The sequence below is a fragment of the Salvelinus fontinalis genome, chromosome 8 (assembly GCF_029448725.1).
Source record: "Salvelinus fontinalis isolate EN_2023a chromosome 8, ASM2944872v1, whole genome shotgun sequence".
Lineage (NCBI taxonomy): Eukaryota > Metazoa > Chordata > Actinopteri > Salmoniformes > Salmonidae > Salvelinus > Salvelinus fontinalis.
Genome location: NC_074672.1, coordinates 17,998,170 through 18,025,168, shown reverse-complemented (window position 1 = coordinate 18,025,168; position 26,999 = coordinate 17,998,170). Strand labels below are relative to the sequence as shown.

At 42.4% G+C, this 26,999-nt stretch overlaps 1 protein-coding gene across 10 annotated transcripts in view; it reads right to left on the bottom strand.

Annotated features, from left to right (window-relative positions):
• rap1gapa (RAP1 GTPase activating protein a) overlaps positions 1-26,999 on the bottom strand; it is a 127,238-nt gene that overhangs the window by 77,910 nt on the left and 22,329 nt on the right. For 5 of the 10 annotated variants that reach the window (XM_055931533.1, XM_055931536.1, XM_055931539.1 and 2 more), the window contains exon 1: positions 13,432-13,566. The exons of 2 other annotated variants lie outside the window; for them this stretch is intronic. In XM_055931533.1, the coding sequence (XP_055787508.1) occupies positions 13,432-13,475 (44 nt within the window). In that variant the 5' untranslated portion in view covers positions 13,476-13,566. Of the gene's footprint in view, positions 1-13,431; positions 13,568-26,999 lie in introns of those variants that run through there. 3 more of the 10 variants (XM_055931532.1, XM_055931534.1, XM_055931545.1) reach the window with 1 other exon arrangement.

The following is a 26,999-nucleotide window of genomic DNA, read 5'->3' as shown; positions in this document are numbered from 1 at the left end:
GGTACAAAAATAAAAGAAAGAAAATACAGCCTCACTGAGGGGAAAATAACAATAATCCAGAGGGGTAAGATGATTGGTAAAGGTACTTTCCCAAATCACTGTCCTTCTCATTCTTAAAGGAGGACTATTGTCATGTTGTGACAATAGTCCTGAGGGTGCTGTATGCCTGACATGTGTGCTGTAGTTATAACATTGTATACAGTACAAAAAATACATGCATTTCCTTTGGTAGAATAAATTATTTTAAACTGCTTGGAAGGAGTAAGCATTAACTGCATCGGGATATTATGTTAAGAATTGTAGTGCAGGCTTCATGAGCATCACAAGCATAATATTTTTGAATCTTTACATTGTGGGTCCCACCCATTCTCAGGTTGCCTGGAATTCCCATAAAATGAAATCAAGCCAGGGTGCGGCTAGATTCTTGGTCAATGCAGGCTCCAACCTAAAATACCTGCTGGGAATATGTTCTGTCCTGTTCTATTTTCCATCAGAAATGGGGTTGCTCAGCTTAACAATGTGATGAGACGAACATGGGTTGCAAGCTAGTGTAAACATAAGCTTTGGTTCACTTCAAAACAAGACTCTGACCTCTCTCTAAACACTAAGCTACACACTGTCAAACATGTTGCTAGGCCTACACTAAATATTTGTTAGGCAACATTTGACAAACTGAAGAAGACATGTTGACAGATAAGGACATGAAGCTGCTCATTTTCATTATTGTTATTGAAGTGTGTGTTGTATACCAGGGGGTGTGAGTGTTTGTGTACTTATGCACTGTAAGGTGTAGCCTACTTTACTTGACAGGATAATTGCCCTAGTTATATTAACTGGGTTGAGGGTGAGGCCAATACAAAGGGAATGAGAAACTACTCTGGAGAAGAAACTGTAAACATCTGTTTACTATCATAAATAAAAAATACTAGTATTAATATATGATAGCCTTAAGTCAGCTATAATGTTATCATTATGTTGGAGGTATAATGTTATCAACTGAAAAAGTGTAAATGTTCCCACAATAATGAAACCTGACCTTTATCTGACTCAATATCACTGCTACCAGCACAGAGTGGAATTCCACTAGCAACACAAAGCTAGCCTTACCTTGGGCTGGGTTTCGAATAGAAAAGTGCTGACACTAAATCACGTGTCAAACGCATTCCACTGAGGGCCAAGTGTCTGCGGATTTTTGCTCCTCCCTTGTACTTGATTTATGAATTAAGGTCACTGACTAGTAAGGAACTCCACTGACCTGGTTGTCTAGGTCTTAACTGACACTAGGCCCTCCATGGAATGAGTTTGACACCCATGCACTAAATGGTGATATATAGCCTTCACCTTTATCAGCAGGACAACAGTACTTTCTGTTTGTCTCTATGACTCCGAGCATGATGGAGTGTTTGGGGCAAGGCAGCATATGCATTATAATACGAGTCTGAGTCATACTGTATTTTCACATTCTCAGCCTGTTTGCCTGGCCATGTCCAAACTAACACGCTTTGCACCACATGGCCCCCAAGCAAAGAGGTACTGTGGCTTTAGTTAAGTCTCTTGTTAAAGTGAGAAGTCATGGTTGAGTAGAGCTCAGGTAAATACACACATGGACTGCAGATCTGCAGCTGGTGTGAAACAGCTAAGAGGGTGAAAAATACACCTGATCCAAGCAAGAATACTGTTTCTTCATGCCTCTCCTCTACAGTTCGGTATCTTAACCCAATGAGTCCCACCATCATGCTGGTGTGATTTAGGACTTCGAAACCGTCTAAAACATAGGTTATTTTAGCTACAGACTTCTGGGTTGTACCATTAGATTTGTATATTTCTAGCATCTGTTGGTACCAACCAGTGGTACAGTTGAAGTCAGCAGTTTACATACACCTTAGCCAAATACATTTAAACTCCGTTTTTCACAATTCCTGACAAATAATCCTAGTAAAAATTAGGATCACCACTTTATTTTATGAATGTGAAATGTCAGAAAAATAGTAGAGAGAATGATTTATTTCAGCTTTTATTTCTTTCATCACATTCCCAGTGGGTCAGAAGTTTACATACACTCAATTAGTATTTGGTAGCATTGCCTTTAAATTGTTTAACTTGGGTCAAACATTTCAGGTAGCCTTCCACAAGTTTCCCACAATAAGTTGGGTGAATTTTGGCCCATTCCTCCTGACAGAGCTGGTGTAACTGAATCAGGTTTGTAGGCCTCCTTGCTTGCACACGCTTTTTCAGTTCTGCCCACAAATTTTCTATAGGATTGAGGTCAGGGCTTTGTGATGGCCACTCCAATTCCTTGACTTTGTTGTCCTTAAGCCATTTTGCCACAATTTTGGAAGTATGTATGGGGTCATTGTCCATTTGGGATACCCATTTGCGACCAAGCTCTAACTTCCTGACTGATGTCTTGAGAAGTTGCTTCAATATATCCACATCATTTTCCTGCCTCATGATGTCATCTATTTTCTGAAGTGCATCAGTCCCTCCTGCAGCAAGGTCTTGGCTGATTTCTTTTGATTTTCCCATGATGTCAAGCAAAGAGGCACTGAGTTTGAAGGTATGCCTTGAAAAACATCCACAGGTACACCTCCAATTGACTCAAATGATGTCAATTAACATATTAGAAGCTTCTAAAGCCATGATATAATTTTCTGGAATTTTCCAAGCTATTTAACGGCACAGTCAACTTAGTGTATGTAAACTTCTGACCCAATGGAATTGTGATACAGTGAATTATAAGTGAAATAATCTGTCTGTAAACAATTGTTGGAAAAATGACTTGTGTCATGCACAAAGTAGATGTCCTAACCGACTTGCCAAAACTATGGTTTGTTAACAAGAAATTTGTGGAGTGGTTGAAAAACGAGTTTTAATGACTCCAACCTAAGTGTATGTAAACTTCTGACTTCAACTGTATGTGTGATTAGTGGGAGCTTAGCAAGAGCGGTGTTTGTGAGACAAGGGCGGATCCCAAAGGGGCCCGGGGAAGGTTCTTTTTTTACAAAAACATCTGTAGAGTCAGAATGGTTTGAGCTACAAACTACTCAAATCTATTAAAAACTGAGACTCCCACGAACATGCACGTGTAACATGTTTTGCTCTATGATGCTCACAAGCTACACAAGAGTCGTTAAAAGGTAAGGAGTTATTCTACATAGAAGATCCCAGGAAATCCCAGGACATAGTGCCTATAATACTGTAAGAAGCTCACATAGTTGCTGTCACAAACTCCACACAGTTGTCACTGACTAGTTGGATATTCATTTTCCAGTGAGAAAACCATTTTTGTACTTACAGCATTCATATAAATACCTTTTTATCAGGTTCTTTGCTTTGGCAGACCTTATGTCAATAAAATCATGAATGCAACTGTTTATGTCAAATTGTTTTGTGTTCTACTTGTAGCCCTGGTTGTCCTGAAAATAAAATGGTTCAACACTTCATTGTGAGGGTAAATATTAAGGCTGGACAAGCAGAGAAATGAAAAGCTGATAAATGAAAAGCAGATTTTTGCTGGGGTCTTGGGACTGATAGTGAAAGAACAGCCCTTAGCCGTGGTACAGTATATTGGTCATATACCACACACACACCCCCCCCCCCCCCTCCCCAGGCCTTATTGCTTAAAAATAAGCTAGTCATTTCCATGGAAACAGCGAGGGAAAGACAGCTTGAGGCTAGTCTCACAGACAGATACTGGCCCAAACCTTGAATGGCGTAGCATCCAAGAAGTTGTCAGTGTTAAAGCTTAGCTCTTTACATGTCCCTCAGATTTCAATTGACCATTTCCCACCTTGTCTTATATTTGTGAGATGATTCACTGTCCCATAGAGAAACACAGGAGGAGCACAGCAGGGCCCTCACATTGCTTCCACCATGACATGGGATGTCACTTCAGGCAACAGCGTAATACAGACAATTCCACTTGGCATTAAAACTGCTTTGCATATCTCTGTCAATTTTAAAAAGATGCAAGAATAGAAATGTCATTTTCTAAAATAACTTATGCCAACACTTATTATAGAGTCAATTTAAGCAATTGAGTCATCACCGGGCAAGATTGCAAAGGAGGTCGTGAGGAGATTGTAAGAAAATTCAGCTGAAAGCTCAAACAACTGTCTTCTTTTAGCTCCAGTGTATTGGTTACAGAATAGCAACACTACCAGGACTTGTCCCATCTATATTTCATTTCATTATCATTTGAAATGCAGAATAACATTGGAATAATGCAGTAGCGGTGGATGGAAAAATCACTGGGGAAGCCAATCCAGAAAAAAAGCCATATTACAACCTATGTGTTGTGAAAATTGCGTTGTTTGCTCTATAACCTGCTAGTTCATATAACTTGCCAGGCCTAAGGCCGAGACAATAAGAAGACACAGTGGCAGAATAAATTCAAACACACATTTAGTTTTGTACAAAATCGCAGAGCAACATCTTGTAGTGAAGTCCACAAAACAGATCGCTTGTAACAAACAGTTACATGACCTACAGCATGGTCAAGCAAGGTAATGTTTCTGACATTTTTGGACTACTAAAACAACTATTGATTTAGAACCATAGAGTTACCGCAAGTCGCAAAGAAAACAGGAGCTGCCTCCACTATTCCAGCACCATTTCAACTTCAACATCATCTCACCTTTGCTTAGTCTAATACAGCGACAACTAAAAGATACCAAAGACGATTTAGTTCAATTAACGTGTTGAACTTCCATCCTCTCAGTCCAGGGGCACAATGTATGGATTAATGGTTGGATCAGAATCACCATTATAATCATTGGCCAGTATGGACAATTAAGTAAAACCACAAGTCCAAATCCCTATCTCCATCCATAGCTAATTTAGGAAAGGGACAATTTTAGCTAGCAGGCTAGCCACCTGAGGACAACACCACAATGAGATGCAACAATTTTATTTATTCCTGTCAATAATGACCTTTGACTTGTGATGTGATTGGTCAGATGCCAAATTCAAATTGGCTTCCCTTGACACTTTTTTTTTGTTGGTGCAACAGGACCATTCACAGCTGAGTTCACTCAGTTAAGCTCAACGCTGATTGGCTATTTATTTATTTTTATCAAGGGAGGACAAATGCTCGCTGGCTTCCCTTGCATTCAATGCTACAGGCAGCAACAATGTCATACTCTTTCTGACCAGACAGCATCAGATAGATACGCTACACATACTGAGACAGAAGGTCACTGTTTCATTCGCTCTGATACTTTCTCCGGTGAGATACATTCAGCCTCTTGTGAATTGAAGGACATTTATTTATTAATTAGACGAAAGATACAATTATTTTGTACTGTATGTTTTTTTGTTGGTAAATTCTGGGGGAAAGCCTTGCTTCCCTTGGCATCCATGAATACACACCACTGGAATAATGACTTGTGAAGTATATTTCCCATGTAAACTAATTAAAGCTGACAGTAAGCTGTACAACATTGTGCTCTTGTTCACACATCATTTGCATCATGAACATGGGATTTCTAAAAGGTATGGTAACTATGAATTCAAAGGCCAGATGTTCTGTATACAATAGAGTTCAGTAAAATAAAAGGTGGCTGAATATCTAGAGGTGGTTGAATGTCTAAACTATTGTAGAAGTGGTTGAACGTCTATTCTGGATTCGAATAAAGCGGAATAAAGCTGATTCTATCATTCACACTTCCACTATTCAACTGACTAGAATGACTGTGATGGAAATAGAAACTTCTCATAAAAATAGATTGGAAAGAAAGAAATCACAAAAAGCCTCTGGACAAATGGATGTCTGACAAACAAATATTGGCCAACAACAATAGTGAATGAGCCCAGGTCCAGGGCCAGCAGGCTGACTGTACTGTATAATGTGGGCAGCTGAATGAGCCCATTGACGGAGTAAATGAGAGTGAAGTGGCTGAATGTGCACATTGATGCTCCAATACAGTGGAGTACAGTGTGGCTGGGACTGTGAACACACAATGGTACCAGAGCAGAACATGGCGATGCTGATGGGCTATGCTGTCACTAGCCCTGCCATAACAGATCAGACCAGTCACCTCTGAGACTGACATGAACATAGCATTTGTTTGTCTCTTTCCCTCGCTCCTGACTAGTCTCCCAGTCCCTGCCGCTGAAAAACATCCCCACAGCATGATGCTGCCACCACCATGCTTCACCGTAGGGACGGTGCCAGGTCTACTCCACAACAAGATTCTCCGTGACGCTTGGCATTCAGGCCAAAGAGTTCAGTCTTGGTTGCATCAGGACAGAGAATCTTGTTTCTCATGGTCTGAGTCCTTTAAGTGTCTTTTGGCAAACTCCAAGCAGGCTGTCATGTGCCTTTTTACTGAGGAGTGGCTTCCGTCTGGCCACTCTACCATAATGACCTGATTGGTGGAGTGCTGCAGAGATGGTTGTCCTTCTGGAAGGTTCTTCCATCTCCACAAAGGAACTCTAGAGCTCTGTCAGATTGACCATTGGGTTATCGGTCACCTCCCTGACCAAGGCCCTTCTCCCCTGATTGCTCAGTTTGGCCGGGGCGGACAGTTATAGGAAGAGTCTTGGTGGTTCCAAACAAGAATGATGGAGGCCACTGTGTTCTTGGGGACCTTCAATGCTGCAGACAGTTTTTGGTACCCAGATCTGTGCCTCGACACAATCCTGTCTCAGAGCTCTACGGACAATTCATTCAACCTCATGGCTTGGTTTTTGCTCTGACATGCACTGTCAACTGTGAGGCCTTATATAAACAGGTGTGTGTGCCTTCCCAAATCCTCTCAAATCAATTGAGTTTACCACAGGTGGACTCCAATCAAGTTGTAGAAACATCTCAAGGATGGTCAATGGAAACAGGATCCACCTGAGCTCAATTTTGAGTCTCATAGCAAAGGGTCTGAATACTTATGTAAATAAGGTTTTTTGTTTTTTTATTTTTAATAGATTTGCTGTTTTCGCTTTGACATTATGAGGTATTTTGTGTATATTGATGAGGATTCGTTTTTTTTTATTTAATCCATTTTAGAATAAGGCTGTAAAGTAACAAGATGTGGAAAAAGTCAAGGTGTCTGTATACTTTCCGAATGCACTGTACAACCAAAATTAGTTTGACACCCCTGCCCTAGAGGCACCATTTCATCCAATTTTAGAGCGCCTTGGAGATTATTCCACAAGAAGGTGCAAAAAAACCAAAATGAGATTTACCTAACTCAGTGGAGATAGAAGGGATCTCCAGAGTTAGCCATCCCTGAGACCGGGTCGGGTATCTCGTATGTCTGTAAATTATCAATGAAGTAAGATACGGCGGAAGTTTATGCTGTAGGACTTTACAGTATAACCAAAAAGAGTGCAATGTATCGATCTACGAGACTTCAAAGAGGGCCAGCCTATTTTCTAATACAGAATTCAGTGATGTCTACTGAACCTATCGCCCGTAATAAAACATGATGATGAACTGCATCCAATTGCTTCAATACAGTGGCAGCTGCATTCATATAGACAATATCGCCATTGTCTATAACCGGTATGATTTGGCATTACCTATTCCTATGACATAATCCCCTTATAAATAATAATTTCTTAACTAACTCATCAACATTTTTTCTGAAAGATAGATTTTCGTCAATCCAGATGCCCAGATATTTATAAAAAGGGGGACACAATCAATGAGGGCACCATCTAATGTACATATGCATAAATCAACAGTTCAACAAAGGCTTTCTGCAAAACAATAAAGGCAGATTGAAGCTCTGAAAGAGCCTGGTCAACCTTGGGGGCAATAGCGTACACAACAGTGTAATCTGCATACAGGTGTATGTTACACTTTTTTTGCATAACATTGTTTATATACAGTAAAAAGTACAAGACCTAAAATCAATCCCTGTGGGACACCTTTCGTAAAATCAAGGAAACCTGAACATCATCAGAAAAAACACATTGTGTCCTTTCTGTCAAGTCATTTTCAAACCAATTACATGGCACCAGATCCATACTGATTACAGACAATCTTTGAATCAATAAAAAGTAGTCAACAGTATCAAAAGCCTTTGATAAGTCAGAGGGCAGCACTTCCTCTTATCCATACCCTTTACCACATCATTTAACACCAAAGTTGCAGCAGAGATGTTGCTATACATCTCGTAGCTAGGAAGGATCTAAGCTGACAGTTGATTAATGATTCAAGACAATTTCGAGAGGGAGCACACTGGCCGCCTTCCAAACCCTGGGGATAGCACCCGAGATAATCGTCAGATTTAAAATATGTGTCACTGACTCCACAATCAGGGGAGTAGAAAGCTGCAGCAAGATAGGATCAAGCAAATCAGCCCCAGTGGATTTTTTATTTTTTACATAAATCTTAAGCAAGGTATCTAGCCCTAAGGGTAGCCTACTGTATGTACATCCTAGTTCAACCTATGCTTCCCCCTTTCCGTTGTGAATAAATATGTGAATGTGAATGTCAGTGTGAATATGAATACTGTTCACAGTATTTGAATAGAACCCTCTCCAGCCCTCTTGTATGGCCTAGATATCCTGTTTGTTTTGCCCCTGCCCTGAGAGAGCCACTTGAACAGTCTCTAAAACTCAAGAGGCCTTGCCTTCCCATGTAATCATTGGCTGATCTTTTGTCATGCAAACTTGACCATCAGGACAAAGAATAGACGCCCACTCCATGTTGTTGTTGTGTTCTGTAGAGACTAGAGAATTCAATAATTTAAAAACTAAAACCCACAAGGTTGGATACAACCCTCTCATAAGGAAGAGACAGGGTGTTCTTGTACTGTAGATGAGTATTGCTCCTAAACAACATTAAATTGTAAGGCATCTGTTCATCAACTGACCGGGAATATCATAGGAGGAAGCTGCTCTACTCAAATCAGCTGATTGCTTAGAATATAATTTGCTGTTGGTCTGATCCACATTCACAACAATGACCCTTTCCACTTGTTTGTTCTTGAACAGAGTCTACACCAGGGATCATCATGTACATACATCCACGGGCAGTTTTGTTATTGTGCGGATAATCGGGGGAGCATAACATAATTAGAAATCATTTGTAGACTGCAAATTGACCGCAAGAAGCCCAAACGGATATAATATTTGACTAAAGCATATTATAAACTGGGTGGTTCGAGCCCTGAATGCTGATTGGCTGACAGCCGTGGTATATCAGACCATATACCACGAGTATGAAAAAACATGTATTTTTACTGCTCTAATTACGTTGGTAACCAGTTTATAATAGCAATAAAGCACCTCAGGGTTTGTGGTATATGGTCAATATAACATGGCTAACTAAGGGCTGTGTCCAGGCACTCCGCGATGCGTCATGCATAAGAACAGCCCTTAGCTGCGGTATATAAAACGGCCATATACCACACCCCCTCGTGTCTCTTTATTATGCGTGGGAATACTTGCCGCTGATTTTCTGGTGTTTTTACAGTCGTTTATATCCAACAAGGAAAATTCATAAGACCACCAGTTGGAGAACCCTGGTCTACACACACTAATCCTTCTCTTTTTTCCCTCAGTGCTTTACATTGCACTGTAGACAAGAGAACAGGAGAGTAAAAATCCACAGTGAGCGCATGCAGCCTCTCTGTCTGTGGTTCTGTGATCTTGGGCCATGGGCCATGGGGAAGATGACGCACTGGGCACACACTGGTTGAATCAATGTTGTTTCCACGTAATTTAAATGTTGTTTCCACGTCCTCTTCTGTTCATTTCAATGAAATGATGTTGAACCAACGTGGAATAGATTATGAATTGACGTCTGTGCCCAGTGGGGGGAGAGTGTTCTGATCTGGGACAAAGACATACTTCACTGTTTATTTCATGAGTCCCATTAAGACTGTATGAGGAAGGGGCCTGTGAGATGTGGGCTTGAGGTTGAGACAATGGAGGAGACGACAACATGGAGGAGAGTACAGAGAGACAACAAATGTAACTGTCTCTCATTTAGGATATGACTGACGCTCACCATGGCTCAGCATGTATTGGGCTGGCTTGATCGGGGGAAACCAAACCATAACCCGTGTCTAGTCTACACAAAATCCCCTGCATGGAGAAAACAGGCCTAAAGAAACCCCTTAAAAAAGAGGAACTGAGAAGGACTGACTAATGCAACACCACAGAATATACATATAACATCTCTCAAATAGTAGGAAGGACAGCAGAAGACCGATGAACGTTTATGGGTTTTTACTAAGAACATCAGCATTACATTCACACGTCTGGTAAGATCATCTCAGAACAGCCTCAACTGTGACCCCCAAAACCACACCCCCATTAATTCTTGCAGCTAGGCAGAAAGGAACTCAACACATAGAGGTATTGTAATGTATACTGTGTCATGTACAGTTGAAGTCAGAAGTTTACATACACATTAGCCAAATACTTTTAAAAACTCGGTTTTTCACAATTCCTGACATTTAATCCTAATAAAAATTACCTGTCTTAGGTCAGTTAGGATCACCACTTTATTTTATGAATGTGAAATGTCAGAATAATAGTAGAGAGAATTATTTCAGCTTTTATTTTTTTCATCACAATCCCAGTGAGTCAGAAGTTTACATGCACTCAATTAGTATTTGGTAGCATTGCCTTTAAATTGTTTAACTTGGGTCAAACGTTTCGCATAGCCTTCCACAAGCTTCCCACAATAAGTTGGGTGAATTTTGGCCCATTCCTCCTGACAGCTGGTGTAACTGAGTCAGGTTTGTAGGCCTCCTCGCTCATGCTTTTTCAGTTCTGCCCACAAATTTTCAATAGGATTGAGGTCAGGGCTTTGTGATGGCCACTCCAATACCTTGACTTTGTTGTCCTTAAGCCATTTTGCCACAACTTTGGAAGTATGCTTGGGGTCATTGTCCATTTGGAAGACCCATTTGCGACCAAGCTTTAACTTCCTGACTGATGTCTTGAGATGTTGCTTCAATATATCCACATCATTTTCCTCCCTCATGATGCCATCTATTTTGTGAAGTACACCAGTCCTTCCTGCAGCAAAGCACCCCCACAACATGATGCTGCCACCCCCGTGCTTCATGGTTGGGATGGTGTTCTTCGGCTTGCAAGCGTTCCCCTTTTTCCTCCAAACATAACGATGGTCATTATTGGCCAAACAGTTCTATTTTTGTTTCATCAGACCAGAGGACATTTCTCCAAAAAGTATGAGCTTTGTCCCCATTTGTTATGGCGGTTTTGGAGAAGTGGCTTCTTCCTTGCTGAGTGGCCTTTCAGGTTATGTCGATATTGGACTCGTTTTACTGTGGATATAGATACTTTTATACTAGCATCTTCACAGGGTCCTTTGCTGTTGTTCTGGGATTGATTCGCACTTTTCGCACCAAAGTACCTTCATTTCTAGGAGACAGAATGCATCTCCTTCCTGAGCGGTATGACGGCTGCATGGTCCCATGGTGTTTATACTTGCGTACTATAGTTTGTACAGATGAATGTGGTACCTTCAGGCATTTGGAAATTACTCCCAAGGATGAACCAGAGTTGTGGAGGTCTACAATTTGTTTCTGAGGTCTTGGCTGATTTCTTTTGATTTTCCCATGATGTCAAGCAAAGAGGCACTGAGTTTGAAGGTAGGCCTTGAAATACATCCACAGGTACACCTCCAATTGACTCAAATTATGTAAATTTGCCTATCAAAAGCTTCTAAAGCCATGACATCATTTTCTGGAATTTTCCCAGTCAACTTAGTGTATGTAAACTTCTGACCCACTGGAATTGTGATACAGTGAATTATAAGTGAAATAATCTCCCTGTACACAATTGTTGGAAAAATGACTTGTGTCATGCAAAGTAGATGTCCTAACCGACTTGGCAAAAATATAGTTTGTTAATAAGACATTTGTAGAGTGTTCGAAAAACGAGTTTTAATGACTCCAACCTAAGTGTGTGTAAACTTCCGACTTCAACTGTAGATTTCTTCCCAATGCCATAAACGTAGTTTAGAATGGGGAATCCTGGTGCTGGCTCCACTCTAAATCCATTGGATTGTGAACAGACTGGTACATTCTGAAAGGATAGCATATCAATATCAGTAGCCATGAAATGTACCTCAAGAAATATCTTACATGAGGTTGAAACTAAAAACCTCTACAGGATGATGTGACAACTGGTGTTGGAAGCCCTGGTTTTGAGTTGAGAAGCTGCTCTTCTGACATTTAAATTAGACAAAGTCGAGTCACGGAAATACCACTCTGTAGACAACAGAATAGTTTAATTCCTCACAGTGAATACCAAATGGGATGCAAGCGCCAGGATGATGCCACCTGGTGATGTGGGAAATCAGACAGACCTATCTAAATGCCAAAAGTACAAAGTGCAAGGCCAATACCAAAAAGAACTATGCCAAGTCGTTTTCCTGTCATAGCAAACAGATCTACAGTTAAAATCCTCCTAATTCTTTCCAATCTGTTTTCGACAAGCAAGTGGAATAATCTCTACTCCTCAGGGTTGCCCAGACTGAATGACACACACCCACAACTTGTCCTTGAGAGAAGCTATTCATACATACCATAGAGCACCTGTTGGATGTGGTGTAAATTCCTACATAGTCTCTGTCGATAGGGGAGTATCCAGAATAGTCAGAGGGGAGACTACAGCCACCTGAGAGCTCTATCTACACTTAGCTGCTATTGGGAATTCTAGGATACTGTACAGTACAACACAGAGACATAGAAGACTTCAGAAACACACATGTCGACACACAAACTGCATATAGACTCTGCTTGTCTGTAAGTGAGGCAACTTTTTGCATAAAGAGAGTCAATCAAATCAAGATCGCTTGATAGATTGAGTAAATACACTCTGATTTGTTTACAGTTAACAACCTGTCCGTGTGTGTGTATGTGTGTGTGTGTGTGTGTTTAACTGCAAAGTGAGCCACACTGTCTACTCTAATTCAATCCAAACTCAATCATACCCTCAGCTCTCATGGGCCTGCCTCCCTCTACGATGTTCTTTACACTGTCTTATTCTATCAGAGTTCCTGTCTGTGCAGCTTCCAGTGAAACACTGTTCTCTCCCTCCTCACCATGCTGCACCCTGCCAAGCTTCCTGGGACTATCAGTCAGTCAGGAAATCAGGGTTTAGCTGGTGTTGAGTCTGTCTGTCATAGCTGATGTTAAATAATGCACAACCAGGGTCAACTGCATTGTAATGTACATGGGAGCACGGAATGTTTTTTAACAAGCACAGAGGAAAGACTAATAATCTATTCAAGCAGAAATCACATCCCTTGGTGAAAAGCAGGCAGGCTGACACATGCCCCCCCCACACACACACACACACACACACACACACACACACACACACACACACACACACACACACACACACACACACACACACACACACACACACACAGTAAAATGTGCTGTGCAGAGGTAGTTTGAGCAGCTCAGCTCGGTAAATGAGAACCGTATTCCCTCTTACCCTCCATACGCTCCAAAAGTGAAACTCCTCTTTCTCTGCGGCATGCCAGCTAATGGGGCGGGAAGTAGACCAACAGTGAGTAAGTCAACTCGGCACTGAATGGAGCCTCTACCTCTGTCACTCACTCCCTCACGCTGACTGTGTGTGTTAGAGAGGGAGTGCGTGTGGCTGTCCACTCAGCTCCACTGCCCCTCCCTCTCTCCCTCCCTCGTCCCCTCTCATGCCTCCTTAACAAACAGGGGGGTGAGTGACATAATTTGCTTATGGGTAGAAATAATGAGAGTACTATTTATACAAGGTAGTTGAGGACAGAAAAGGAGTGTCATTGGAGGTAATGTCATAGATGACAGAAAACAAGAAGTTCAACGTTGTGAGAAACATGATGCAGCTATTTATCTTCACAATCTACCGGGAACTTGTTTTTTACTCTTCTCTCTTCTCTCTCTCTCTCCCTCCCTCCCTCCCTCTCTCTCTCTGTCTCTCTCCCTCTCTGAGGCAGCTGGTCAAACAACCCAGTGCTGGTGGCTGTACTGATAAGGCCAAACAGATCATTACTCTTCTCACAAAGAGACACCACACACCAGCTCCAGGATGTCAACTGTTCCAAGAGCTCCAAGTTACAAGATATGAGTCAAAGCTAGAAAAGAAGAAGTACCACTCTCTCTTACTACTTACTTACTATTACTACTCACTCAACATACAGTAACTTCCCTTAAAATGTATACTATAGTACAGGGATCATCAAGGAGATTCAGCCTAAGGATGATTTTTTCTTGAGCAGATGGATGGTCAGGGGACCAGATTTAATCATTTGTAGACTTGAAATTGACCGCAAGAAGGCCAAACAGATATAATATTTGACTAAAACATAATCATTTCAAACCTTGCTTACATTTGTATATACGATCACATCTACAGTATATCTCTCTATTATGTGCAGGAATACATTGGAACAGTTTTACCAAATTAAAATGACTTGGAACTGATTTGCTGTTGTTTTTACAGTCTTATACGCCCCCCTACAAATGTTATAAACATTTGTTTATATTATTATTTTATTTTTGTGTGACCACTTTTGGGGTGGGGGGATGAAGTAAAATCACTGCAGGCCAAATTCAGTTGGGGAACCCTGCTATAGTACAACCCTAGTAATACAGGAGGGCTGTTTAGAGCTGATACCAGCCAGTGTTAAAGCCTGTAGCACTGTGTCTCTGTATCACTATAGTGATTGGTTTCATTGATTAACTGCAGTAAATATTTGGCAAGAGTAGCCACCTCCTCTGGTAGACAGTTCCACTTGACTCACTGGCAAAGCAGGATCATTGATACCACAAGAAGAGAGTCAAAAACATAACTTGGATCATTATATACAAGCAACAATCAAGTTTTGGACAATATAGAACACTTCATTTTTAAATGTGCTAAAGACAGAATTCAAAAAGCAATCATTGTAAGTGAATGTAGGATTGGACACACAGAGACACAGAGACCTTTTCTGTTTGGAATAAGATTCTATCTGACTGGAACTAATTCCATCATGAACCATTTTCCCCTTAGGGCCAGTGAGGTCCAACGCTATAACTGTAGAGCACTCATTGTAATTGGATGGATAGGCACTTAATGCATCAATGTAACTGATCAACAAATATAATCAATTAGATGCAGTTACACCATCTGTTTTCTCCAATAACGCACAGTGCCTTCAGAAAGTTTTCATGCCCCTCGACTTATTCCACATTTTGTTGTGTTACAGCCTGAATTCAAAATTGATGACATAGATTGTTCTCTCTCACACTTCTACACACAATAACCCACAGAGACAAAGTGAAAACCTGTTTTTAGAAATGTTTGAATAAGAAATACGTAAATATCTAATTTACATAAGTATTCAGACCCCTGAGTCAATACTTATGTAGAAGCCCCTTTGGCAGCAATTAAAGCTGTGAGTCTTTCTGGGTAAGTCTCTAAGAGCTTGTGCAACATTTGCACATTATTATTTTCAAAATTCTTCAAGCACTGTCAAATTGGTTGTTGATCATTGCCAGGCAACCATTCTCAGGTCTTGCCATAGATTTTCAAACTGTAACTCGGCCACGCAAGAACATTCGCTGTTTTCTTGGAAAGTAACTCCAGTGTAGATTTGGCCTTGTGTTTTAGGTTATTGTCCTGCTGAAAGAAGAATTAATCTCCCAGTGTCTGGTGGAAAGCAGACTGAACCAGTTTTTTTTTGTCTGTGATTAGCTCTATTTTGTTAATTTTTTATCCTGAAAAACTCCCCCGTCTTTAAGGATTACAAGAATACCCATAACATGATACAGCCACCAATTGGCTTGACAATATGGAGAGTTATGGGCCTCCCGGGTGGCGCAGTGGTCTAGGGCACTGCATCGCAGTGCTAACTGCGCCACCAGAGTCTCTGGGTCCGCGCCCAGGCTCTGTCGCAGCCGGCCGCGACCGGGAGGTCCGTGGGGCGACGCACAATTGGCATAGCGTCGTCCGGGGTAGGGAGGGTTTGGCCGGTAGGGATATCCTTGTCTCATCGCGCTCCAGCGACTCCTGTGGCGGGCCGGGCGCAGTGCGCGCCAGCCAAGGGGGCCAGGTACACGGTGTTTCCTCCGACACATTGGTGCGGCTGGCTTCTGGGTTGGAGGCGCGCTGTGTTAAGAAGCAGTACGGCTGGTTGGGTTGTGCTTCGGAGGACGCATGGCTTTCGACCTTCGTCTCTCCCGAGCCCGTACGGGAGTTGTAGCGATGAGACAAGGTAGTAATTACTAGCGATTGGACACCACGAAAAATTGTGGAGAAAATGGGATAAAAAAAAAAAGAAAAAAAGAAAATATGGAGAGTTGTACTCAGTGATGTGTTGTATTGGATTTTCACCAAACATAACACTTTGTATTCAGGACAAAAAGTGAATTGCTTTGCCACATTTTTTGCAGAATTACTTTAGTGCCTTGTTGCAAACGGGATGCATGTTCTGGAATATGTTTCATTCTGTACAGGTTTCCGTCTTCTCCCTCTGTAAATTAGGTTAGTATTGCGGAGTAACTATATACAATGTTGTTGATCCATCCTAAGTTTTCTCCTATCACAGCCATTAAACTCTTTAACTGTGTTAAAGTCACCATTGGCCTCATGGTGAAATCCCCCAGCGGTTTCCTTCATCTCCGGCAACTGAGGTAGGAAGGACGCCTATATCTTTGTAGTGACTGGGTGTATTGATACACCATCCAAAGTGTAATTAATAACTGCACCATGCTCAAAGGGATATTCAATGTCTGCTCTTATTGCACACAGAGTGGGTCCATGCAACTTATTACATGTGACTTGTTAAGCACATTTGTACTCCTGAACTTATTTATGCTCGCATAACAAAGGAGTTGAATACTTATTGACTCAAGAGATTTCCGCTTTTCATTTTGAATTAATTTGTAAAAATATCTAAAACATAATTCCACTTTGAAATTGTGGGATATTGTGTGTAGGCCAGTGACAAAAAAACGAAATGTAATCCATTTTAAATTCAGGCTGTAACAAAATGTGGAAAAAGTCAAGGGGTGTGAATAGTTTCTGAAGGCACTATATGTTGTTGATTCCGAGTTTTCCCAATAATTTCTCATTTTCTTTAATTGACGGCTGAGCTACACTAACAGTAATGTGCGGCACTATGTCTGTAAACATTTTACAGTGTAAACTGTAAAGCCAGTGTGAGTAATGATCTCTGTCTGGCACTACAGCACAGAACAGACTGCTGAAACTTCCTCTGTTTTTTTATCAATTCAGCAGCACTACAAGACTTTTGGGAAGTTCTGGTCCCCGTCTGCTTTTCAGACAATTTTATTAATCTAAGCAGTGTGTGTGTGTGTGTGTGTGTGTGTGTGTGTGTGTGTGTGTGTGTGTGTGTGTGTGTGTGCGCGTGCGCGTGCGCGTGTGCGTGTGTGTGTGAGAGAGAGAGAGAGTGACAGACAGAGCGTGCTATCACAGCAGAAGCAACAGGGCTGGAGCCCCAAAGGTCCTCTGACTGGCTGCTCTTTTGTCTTGAAGCACAAAGAAGCACAGATCCCTCAGTGATAACCAACCTCTCCTTCAGACTCGCACGGCAATTGATTCACTACACTGATATCACCCTCTAGCAGAACAACATAACACAACAAGAACGAAAAAGAAATACAGTACATTTTACAAAATATAGAGTTGAACTTCAAAACTAAGTGGTGAGCCAGACACCTTAAACTTCAAGGTTAGAATAACGCAATTATCTCAACAACACGCATTGATCAATGAATACCTTATTAAACAAGTATAGTGTGAACACACTGCATAGACGGTCTTATTACAGTACATCCACTGTTGTAATGGAGCATCCTGTCTCCTCCTTCAGACTGGCAATCTGTTCATGTGTAAATAAGGCCACGTGCATTCAATAATGTATCTCCAATCTGGTCTGGCTGTGTGGAGAAGATAGAGGGAGGCAGGGAGGGCTGAGGCAGATTGGGCTCCAGTTTCAGCAGGCAAGCAGGTCATTTGCTCTTGAGCAAAGTATGTGAGCGGAGCAGAGATGGAGCGGAGTGTGCCCAATTTGACTGGAGCATGGCACGAGATTCCCAAAGGCTAGAGCGTTGGCCTTCACGCCCGCTCCAATTTCGCTCCAGTAGCGCACACTTCATGAGCTCAGTGCATTCCTGTCCCAGCATGCACTTGTGTGTTGCTATAGCCCCTTGCATTAGCTACTGTCATGGAGTTCGCAAAATATTTTCATAAAGAAAATAATAAAAACACACAAATGAAAATTCAAAGTGACTAAAAAAGATGAGCAGGACTAAGCGCAAGAAAGGGAGTGCGGTGACAGTGTCCACAACTAAATAATAATTCTGAAAAATAATCTGAAAAGACACGTATCAAATCAAAATCAAATTGTATTTGTCACATGCTCCAAATACAACAGGTGTAGACCTTACCTTGAAATGCTTACTTACAAGCCCTTAACCAACAGTGCAGTTCAAGAAATCCTGTAAGCATGCTGGTGTAGTCCTACTTACTATGTGCTATGTGCTGAAAGGAACGAGGTGGGTAGATAACTCACATGCTAACAGAAAGAGAAGTGGTAGATAGATAAATCACATGCTAACAGAAAGGAAAGTGGTGGGTAGATAAATCACATGCTGACCACAGCTCGCGTTGCAAAGTAAATGTACACATACATGTTATTCAATCATTGCACCCGCACTGTTCGCAAGTGTCTGCGTAGCCAGGTGATAAAATAGAAGTTGGTTCTATTTGTGATGCTTGACGCGCTGCAAGTCCCGCCTCTCCCATCCCCTCATTGGTTTTTAGGAGCATTTACCCACGTGGGTGATTGAAAGATGAACTGGGGTCCACACTCCAGACCAGTTGGTGGTGGTAATGCACTTTAAAGTTGGTTGCCAACTGCCATATAAAATCCAAAAAAGAAGAAGAAGCCTGAAGGAGGAGAGATTACTAGAAACAAACTCGGTTTACCATTTTATCTGTGGATTAATTGTCAGAGTAGAGGACCTTGTGCATTTCAGGTAAAATAACAACCCAATGTTTATATCCCAGGACAAATTATCTAGCAACAGCAAGCTATCTAGCTAAATTGCCATAAATGTTTAATGCTTTTTGACCTGTCCCCAAATTAATATAGTTCTTTCAGAGTTCGTTTTGATATTTCAACCTGCTTGTCCTGATTGTGTCTGGTATGGGTGGACAAAATCAACATGCACGTGATGACGCACGTGGACGCAAACGCACAAGCGTTGTGGTCAGCATGTAAGTGTGTCATTGTAGCAAAGTATTTATAAACAAAAAAATCGGATCTCTTAAAAGTTTAATTCATTTTTGTTCTTTGTCATATTCGTTTCGATTGGGTTATTTTGCCTAAAAACCATTAGGACTACCTATAGAAAAATAAAAAAACTACTCGGCATCTCTGCCCAGCCTGGCAAAAGTGGCCAAAAGGGTGTTTATCATCCTCAGTGGCTCTGCAAGGCTGCTGGCCTGCTCTCCAGGCACCATCACATGAGCCTGAAGACACAGACTGGCCAAACTTGTGTTTCTAAAATTGAATTCCAAGGCATTGTAGACTGAACATAAGGCATTTTTGTTTAATTTGCATTTAATTATAAGTAAGCAACAGCCTATATGCGCAATTTATAGACTATAATACAACAAAAGGTGGTTTAAATGCTGAAAGTTGTATGTCCCTGCCAGCCTACTGTGTCGCACTCACAAATGCTTTACAATGTATTTCTTTTTAGGCTTAAGCCTTGACATAATTGAAATAATATAGAATAAATCATTCATTTTCGTTGCTTTTTAGGCTCCCTGTCTGGCTCCTGACCTATTGTGTTTATATGCTGTTTAATATGACATGTAGTTTATTTGAAATGATAAGCGCTTCTTACATTCACCTTTTCATGTTTATTTAAGTACTTTTCACTCAAACCATGTAGTTTGTTTTCAATACTTTAAAACCAAATGGTAGGTCCAGATAGTCCCAAAAATAGATGGGTGTTGGTTAAATTGTGATTTTAGCGAATTTGGAGTGACAGTTTGTTTTTGTGAATGCGGAACGGTTTTTAGCAGAGCATTTGGAAAGAACATGGAGCGCTGGAGTGGTGCACAAGCATCGCTCCATTACCGATGAGCGGGATTTCTGACCACTCAACTCTGCCCTTGAGGAATAAATCAGCATAGGCCTGAGCTGTAGAGAAGCGGATGCTAAAGAAACGAGCAGCTTTGTGTGTACAGCGCCTTTATATCAGGTCCGGGACCTGCATTCATCATTTCTATCCCTTTTAAAAGAAATCCACTTTTCCCTGTGGAGACGTTTAATGTGTTAAGAGGCAGGCCAAACAATATCAATCACTTGGGTTCACAAACAAACTTCCAGCACTAGGCTAACCAGGGCAGGCCTGCTGGGACCATTGCATCATTGAATCCTTTAGCCAACAACTTTTTATATTCTCCAGGTTTAAAGAGTCAAATAGTTGATACATAGACGCACGGGCTCAACTTTCACTGGGGGACATGACCGCCCCCCCCCCCCCCCCCCCCCCCCCCCCCCCCCACCCAATTTTTGATATTGCATTTTTACCCCCTCCCCAACCCAACAGAGGGGTCTCTTTAAAACACTTCACACAGGGAGCTCTGTCTCTTTAAACTTCCTCTCTGGACCCCAGCATGAAGTGGTAAAGTAAGACTCAGCATTGCCCTTTGAAGAGTGAGGTTGGTTAATTATTCCAAAATATTGGCCCTGTATCCTGATGAATACACTGCCTATAGCTGCAGTATAGGCCTACCTTTAAATAATTTAGCAGTGGCCTGATAGAACAAGGTGTGCATACTGTATATGCTTGGTTATTTGGAGAGTGGGGGGATATTTAAATAATTGAAATGAGTAAATATTCAAACGGTAATTGTGCTGAGAAGCCAATTGGCCATTTCATTTTCATTACACTTTCATATTTCACTAACTGCATTTCACTAGCTGCATAGCCAGCAGCATACCACCCTGCATCCCAGTGCTGGCTTGCTTCGGAAGCTAAGCAGGGTTGGTCCTGGTCGGTCTCTAGATGGGAGACCAGATTCTGCTGAAGTGGTGTTGGAGGGCCAGTAGGAGGCACTCTTTCCTCAGGTCTAAAGAAATATCCCAGGGCAGTCATTGGGGACACTGCCCTTGGTAGGGTGCTGTCTTTTGGATGGGATGTTAAAACGAGTGTCCTGACTCTCTGTGGTCACTAAAGATCCCATGGCACTTATTGTAAGAGTAGGGGTGTTAACCCCGGTGTCCTGGCTAAATTCCCAAGCTGTCCCTCATAGTCACCTAATCATCCCGAGCTTACAATTTTCTCTTTCCTCTCCCCTGTAACTATTCCCCAGGTTGTTGCTGTAAATGAGAATGTGTTCTCAGTCACCTTACCTGGTTAAATAAAAATGTAGGGTGGGGTGGGTGACTTGCTGCATCCATTGAGCAGAGTAGTGCTGACAGATGCCACAGTTTAAAGCAACAGTAAACTGTTTGTAAAATAAATGACTGATCTTTTTGGGGTGATTCCTATTAAAAAGTGCCAAACCACAACCTGGCGCGATGTCATGTTGGATGAGCCACATACATGTCATTCAAAATAAGATTGATCCATTCCATCTATACTGTATAACTACAGTCTCATTTGACATTGTGCATTTGTGACTCGTTTCAGGAAATGTCGCGCGTCACTACACTGTGCAGAATGATTAGGCAAATTGTATTCCTCAGGATTCATTTTATTGTTGAACAAACACAATGCTCTCAGTCAATCCAAACCTGAATGTTTAACAAAGGAAAAGTGAGTTTTGTCTTTCTCATGGGAATATATAAGTGTGCCCAATTATTAGGCAACTATTAGTGTACAGAATTATTAGGCAATGAAATTACAAAAATAATTTCTCCCAACTCACTTGTTTATTCTCAATTTTTAGAGTAAGTGTAACAAATAAGTAACACAAAATTACAATTAAATCCAGAGTCTCTGGGTTCGCGCCCAGGCTCTGACGCAGCCGGCCGCGACCGGGAGGTCCGTGGGGCGACGCATAATTGGGCTAGCGTCGTCCGGGTTAGGGAGGGTTTGGCCGGTAGGGATATCCTTGTCTCATCGCGCTCCAGCGACTCCTGTGGCGGGCCGGGCGCAGTGCGTGCTAACCAAGGGGGCCAGGTGCATGGTGTTTCCTCCGACACATTGGTGCGGCTGGCTTCCGGGTTGGAGGCGCGCTGTGTTAAAGAAGCAGTGCGGCTTGGTTGGGTTGTGCTTCGGAGGACGCATGGCTTTCGACCTTCGTCTCTCCCGAGCCCGTACGGGAGTTGTAGCGATGAGACAAGATAGTAATCAGTAGCGATTGGATACCACGAAAATTGGGGAGAAAAGGGGATAAAATGTTTAAAAAAATAAAAATAAAAATTACAATTAAATAACATTTTTGCCTTTCAAAAATATTCAGTGACAAATATACTAGCCACCCTTCTGTTCAATAACTGCCATGAGCCTTCCATCCATGGAGCCTGTCAGTTTCTTGATCTGTTCACAATCAACTTTCACTGAAGCAGCAACCACAGCCTCTCAAATGCTGTTCAAAGAGGTGTATTGTCTTCCCTCGCTGTAAATCTCACGTTTGAGAAGGGCCAACAAGTCCTCAATAGGATTTAAGTCAGGTGAGGAAGGGGACCAGGTCATTATTCAGGCATCTTTGAGGCCCTTGCTGGCAGGCCAAGCAGTGGAGTACTTGGATGCATATGATGGAGCATTGTCCTGCACAAAGATCATGGCCTTCTTGAATGCTGAGGACATCTTCCTTGAAGAAAGAATCTTCAACAAACTGGCAGTAGGTTTGGGAGTTGAGTTTCAGGTCATCTTCAACCCGAAAAGGTCCAACTACCACATCCTTAATGATAGCAGGCCATACCAGTAACCCTCCTCCACCTTGCTGGCGCCTGACTTGAAGTGGTGCCCTCTGTCCATTACTGATCCAGCCACGGTCCCATCCATCTGGTCCATCAAGAGTCACTCTCATTTCATCGGTCCATAAAACCTTTGAAAAGTCTGGCTTCAGGTTTTTCTTTGCCCAATCTTGACGCTTCAACTTATGAATCTTATTCAGTGGTGGTCGTATTTCAGCCTTCTTGACCTTGGCCATGTCTCTGAGCACTTGACACCTTGTACTTCTGGACACTCCAGGTAGGTTGCAGTTCTGGAATATGGTGGCACTAGAGGATAATGGGTTCCTGGTAGCTTGACGGTTAATTATTCTCAAGTATTTTGCAGTTAATTTGCGCCTTTTCTTCTCCATGCGTTTTTTTGCGCCCCAGTTGACTATTCGCAACAAATCGTTTGATTGTCCGGTGGTCACGCCTCAATAGTTCAGCTATTTCAAGAGTGTTGCATCCGTCTGAAAGGCATTTTAGTGTCAGTGAAATCTCTTTTTTGGCCCATTTTACCTGAGGTAATGCAGCTGCCTAATAATTATGCACACCTTGATAAGGTGTTATTCACTTTCACCACACCCTCCCTCATTACACAAATACATATCACCTGAAAATTATTAAATCCAAAAGCATTGAAGTTTATATGGTTTGGAGTTGGAAAATGTGCATAGAAATAATGATAAGATCAGAATACTCACTTGCCTGATAATTCTGCACGCAATGTACTTCACAGGAGAGCCATTTGAAATGCATTTTTTTGGGGCAGAAATGCCTTCTGGAACATGTAAACTTTCATGTGCCTTAATAACAAACTTGTATGCCATCAGTAAATACGAATAAAATTGTTAAATTACGAGTCTAGTTGGTTTAGCCACAGAAGTCAGCAACCTTCCCACTAGCCATGATTGGCTGAGATAATGAGTGGGTTGGACATGCTGAGAGATGAGTTCGGATTGGTCTGCCATGTAGCAAGCTTTTGTCTATTTGAGCTGGTCAGTATGTGTAGGTAATCCTGTCTAACACATTTTATTTTTAACATATTGCATAGTAGAACTGCAAAAGTGTTGCTCTCCACTTTCTGGAGGACTGAGTTTTGAAATCAGTGGAATTAGAGTATGATAGCTAAGGACATGGAGAAAACACCTGTTTCATGTTTACATCTTCAAACTAAGTAAGGGCAACCACGTCATCCATGACAGGGACAAGTGTCTATGCCATGTAAGGTAGTCTAGCTAGCTATATTTTCAGATATTGCACATTTCTAATTCTGGCAGAAAGTCGTTTTCATTTCAAGTTAAAGTGTACTGTTAGCTAGCTAGCTAACGTTAGCTGGCTGGCTCGCTAGCTAACGTTAGTGTATGATCTGTGTAGTAATATTATTTGTATCTCAGTCATTTGCTTTGTCAAATAAAATAAAATTTTATTTGTCACATACACATGGTTAGAAGATGTTAATGCGAGTGTAGCGAAATGCTTGTGCTTCTAGTTCTGACAATGCAGTAATTCTAGTTCTAGTTCTGACGTTGCAGTAAACCAACGAGTAATCTAACCTAACAATTCCACAACTACTACCTTATACACACAAGTGTAAAGGGATAAAGAATATGTACATAAAGATATATGAATGAGTGATGGTAAGGAACGGCATAGGCAAGATGCAGTAGATGGTATCGAGTACAGTATATACACATATGAGATGAGTAATGTAGGGTATGTAAACATTATATTAAGTGGCATTGTTTAAAGTGGCTAGTGATACATTTTTTACATGTATGGCAGCAGCCACTCAATGTTAGTGGTGGCTGTTTAACAGTCTGATGGCCTTGAGATAGAAGCTGTTTTTCAGTCTCTCGGTTCCTGCTTTGATGCACCTGTACTGACCTCGCCTTCTGGATGATAGCGGGGTGTGGCTCGGGTGGCTGTTGTCCTTGATGATCTTTATGGCCTTCCTGTGACATCGGGTGGTGTAGGTGTCCTGGAGGGCGGGTAGTTTGCCCCCGGGGATGCGTTGTGCAGACCTCACTACCCTCTGGAGAGCCTTACGTTTTTGGGCGGAGCAGTTGCCGTACCAGGCGGTGATACAGCCCGACAGGGTGCTCTCGATTGTGCATCGAATTTCTACAGCCACCTGAGGTTGAAGAGGCGCTGCTGCGCCTTCTTCACCACGCTGTCTGTGTGGGTGGACCAATTCAGTTTGTCCGTGATGTGTACACCGAGGAACTTAACTTTCTACCCTCTCCACTACTGTCCGGTCGATGTGGATAGGGAGGTGCTCCCTCTGCTGTTTCCTGAAGTCCACAATCATCTCCTTTGTTTTGTTGACGTTGAGTGTGAGGTTATTTTCCTGACACCACACTCCGAGGGCCCTCACCTCCTCCCTGTACGCCGTCTCGTCGTTGTTGGTAATCAAGCCTACCACTGTAGTGTCGTCTGAAAACTTGATGATTGAGTTGGAGTCGTGCATGGCCACGCAGTCGTGGGTGAACAGGGAGTACAGGAGAGGGCTCAGAATGCACCCTTGTGGGGCCCCAGTGTTGAGGATCAGCGGGGTGGAGATGTTGTTACCTACCCTCGCCCGTCAGGAAGTCCAGTACCCAGTTGCACAGGGCGGGGTCGAGACCCAGGGTCTCGAGCTTGATGACGAGTTTGGAGGGTGTTATGGTGTTAAAAGCTGAGCTGTAGTCGATGAACAGCATTCTCACATAGGTATTCCTCTTGTCCAGATGGGTTAGGGCTGTGTGCAGTGTGGTTGCAAATGCGTCATCTGTGGACCTATTGGGGCGGTAAGCAAATTGGAGTGGGTCTAGGGTGTCAGGTAGGGTGGAGGTGATATGGTCCTTGACTAGTCTCTCAAAGCACTTCATGATGACGGAAGTGAGTGCTACGGGGCGATAGTCGTTTAGCTCAGTTACCTTAGCTTTCTTGGGAACAGGAACAATGGTGGCCCTCTTGAAGCATGTGGGAACAGCAGACTAGGATAAGGATTGATTGAATATCCGTAAACACACCAGCCAGCTGGTCTGTGCATGCTCTGAGGACGCGGCTGGGGATGCCGTCTGGGCCTGCAGTCTTGCGAGGGTTAACACGTTTAAATGTTTTACTCACGTCCGCTGCAATGAAGGTGAGTCCATAGGTTTTGGTAGCGGGCCGTGTCAGTGGCACTGTATTGTCCTCAAAGCGAGCAAAGAAGTTGTTTAGTCTGTCTGGGAGCAAGACATCCTGGTCCGCGACGGGGCTGGTTTTCTTCTTGTAATCCGTGATTGACTGTAGACCCTGCCACATACCTCGTCTCTGAGCCGTTGAATTGCGACTCTACTTTGTCTCTATACTGACGCTTAGCTTGTTTGATTGCCTTGCGGAGGGAATAGCTACACTGTTTGTATTCGGTCATGTTTCCAGTCACCTTGCCCTGGTTAAAAGCAGTGGTTCGCGCTTTCAGTTTCGCGCGAATGCTGCCATCAATCCACGGTTTCTGGTTGGGGAATGTTTTAATAGTTGCTGTGGGTACGACATCACCAATGCACTTGCTAATGAACTCGCTCACCGAATAAGCGTATTCGTCAATGTTGTTGTTTGACGCAATGCAGAACATATCCCAATCCACGTGATCGAAGCAAACTTGAAGCGTGGAATCAGATTGGTCGGACCAGCGTTGAACAGACCTGGGAGCGGGAGCTTCCTGTTTTAGTTTCTGTTTATAAGCTGGAAGCAACAAAATTGAGTCGTGGTCAGCCTTTCCGAAAGGAGGGCGGGGAAGGGCCTTATATGCTTCGCGGAAGTTAGAATAACAATGATCCAGGGTTTTACCAGCCCTGGTAGCACAATCGATATGCTGATAGAATTTAGGGATTCTTATTTTCAGATTAGCCTTGTTAAAATCCCCAGCTACAATGAATGCAGCCTCAGGATATGTGGTTTCCAGTTTACATAGAGTCAAATAAAGTTTGTTCAGGGCCATCTATGTGTCTGCTTGGGGGGGAATATAATCGGCTGTGATTATAATCGAAGAGAATTCTCTTGGTAGATAATGCGGTCGACATTTGATTGTGAGGAATTCTAAGTCAGGTGAACAGAAGGACTTGAGTTCCTG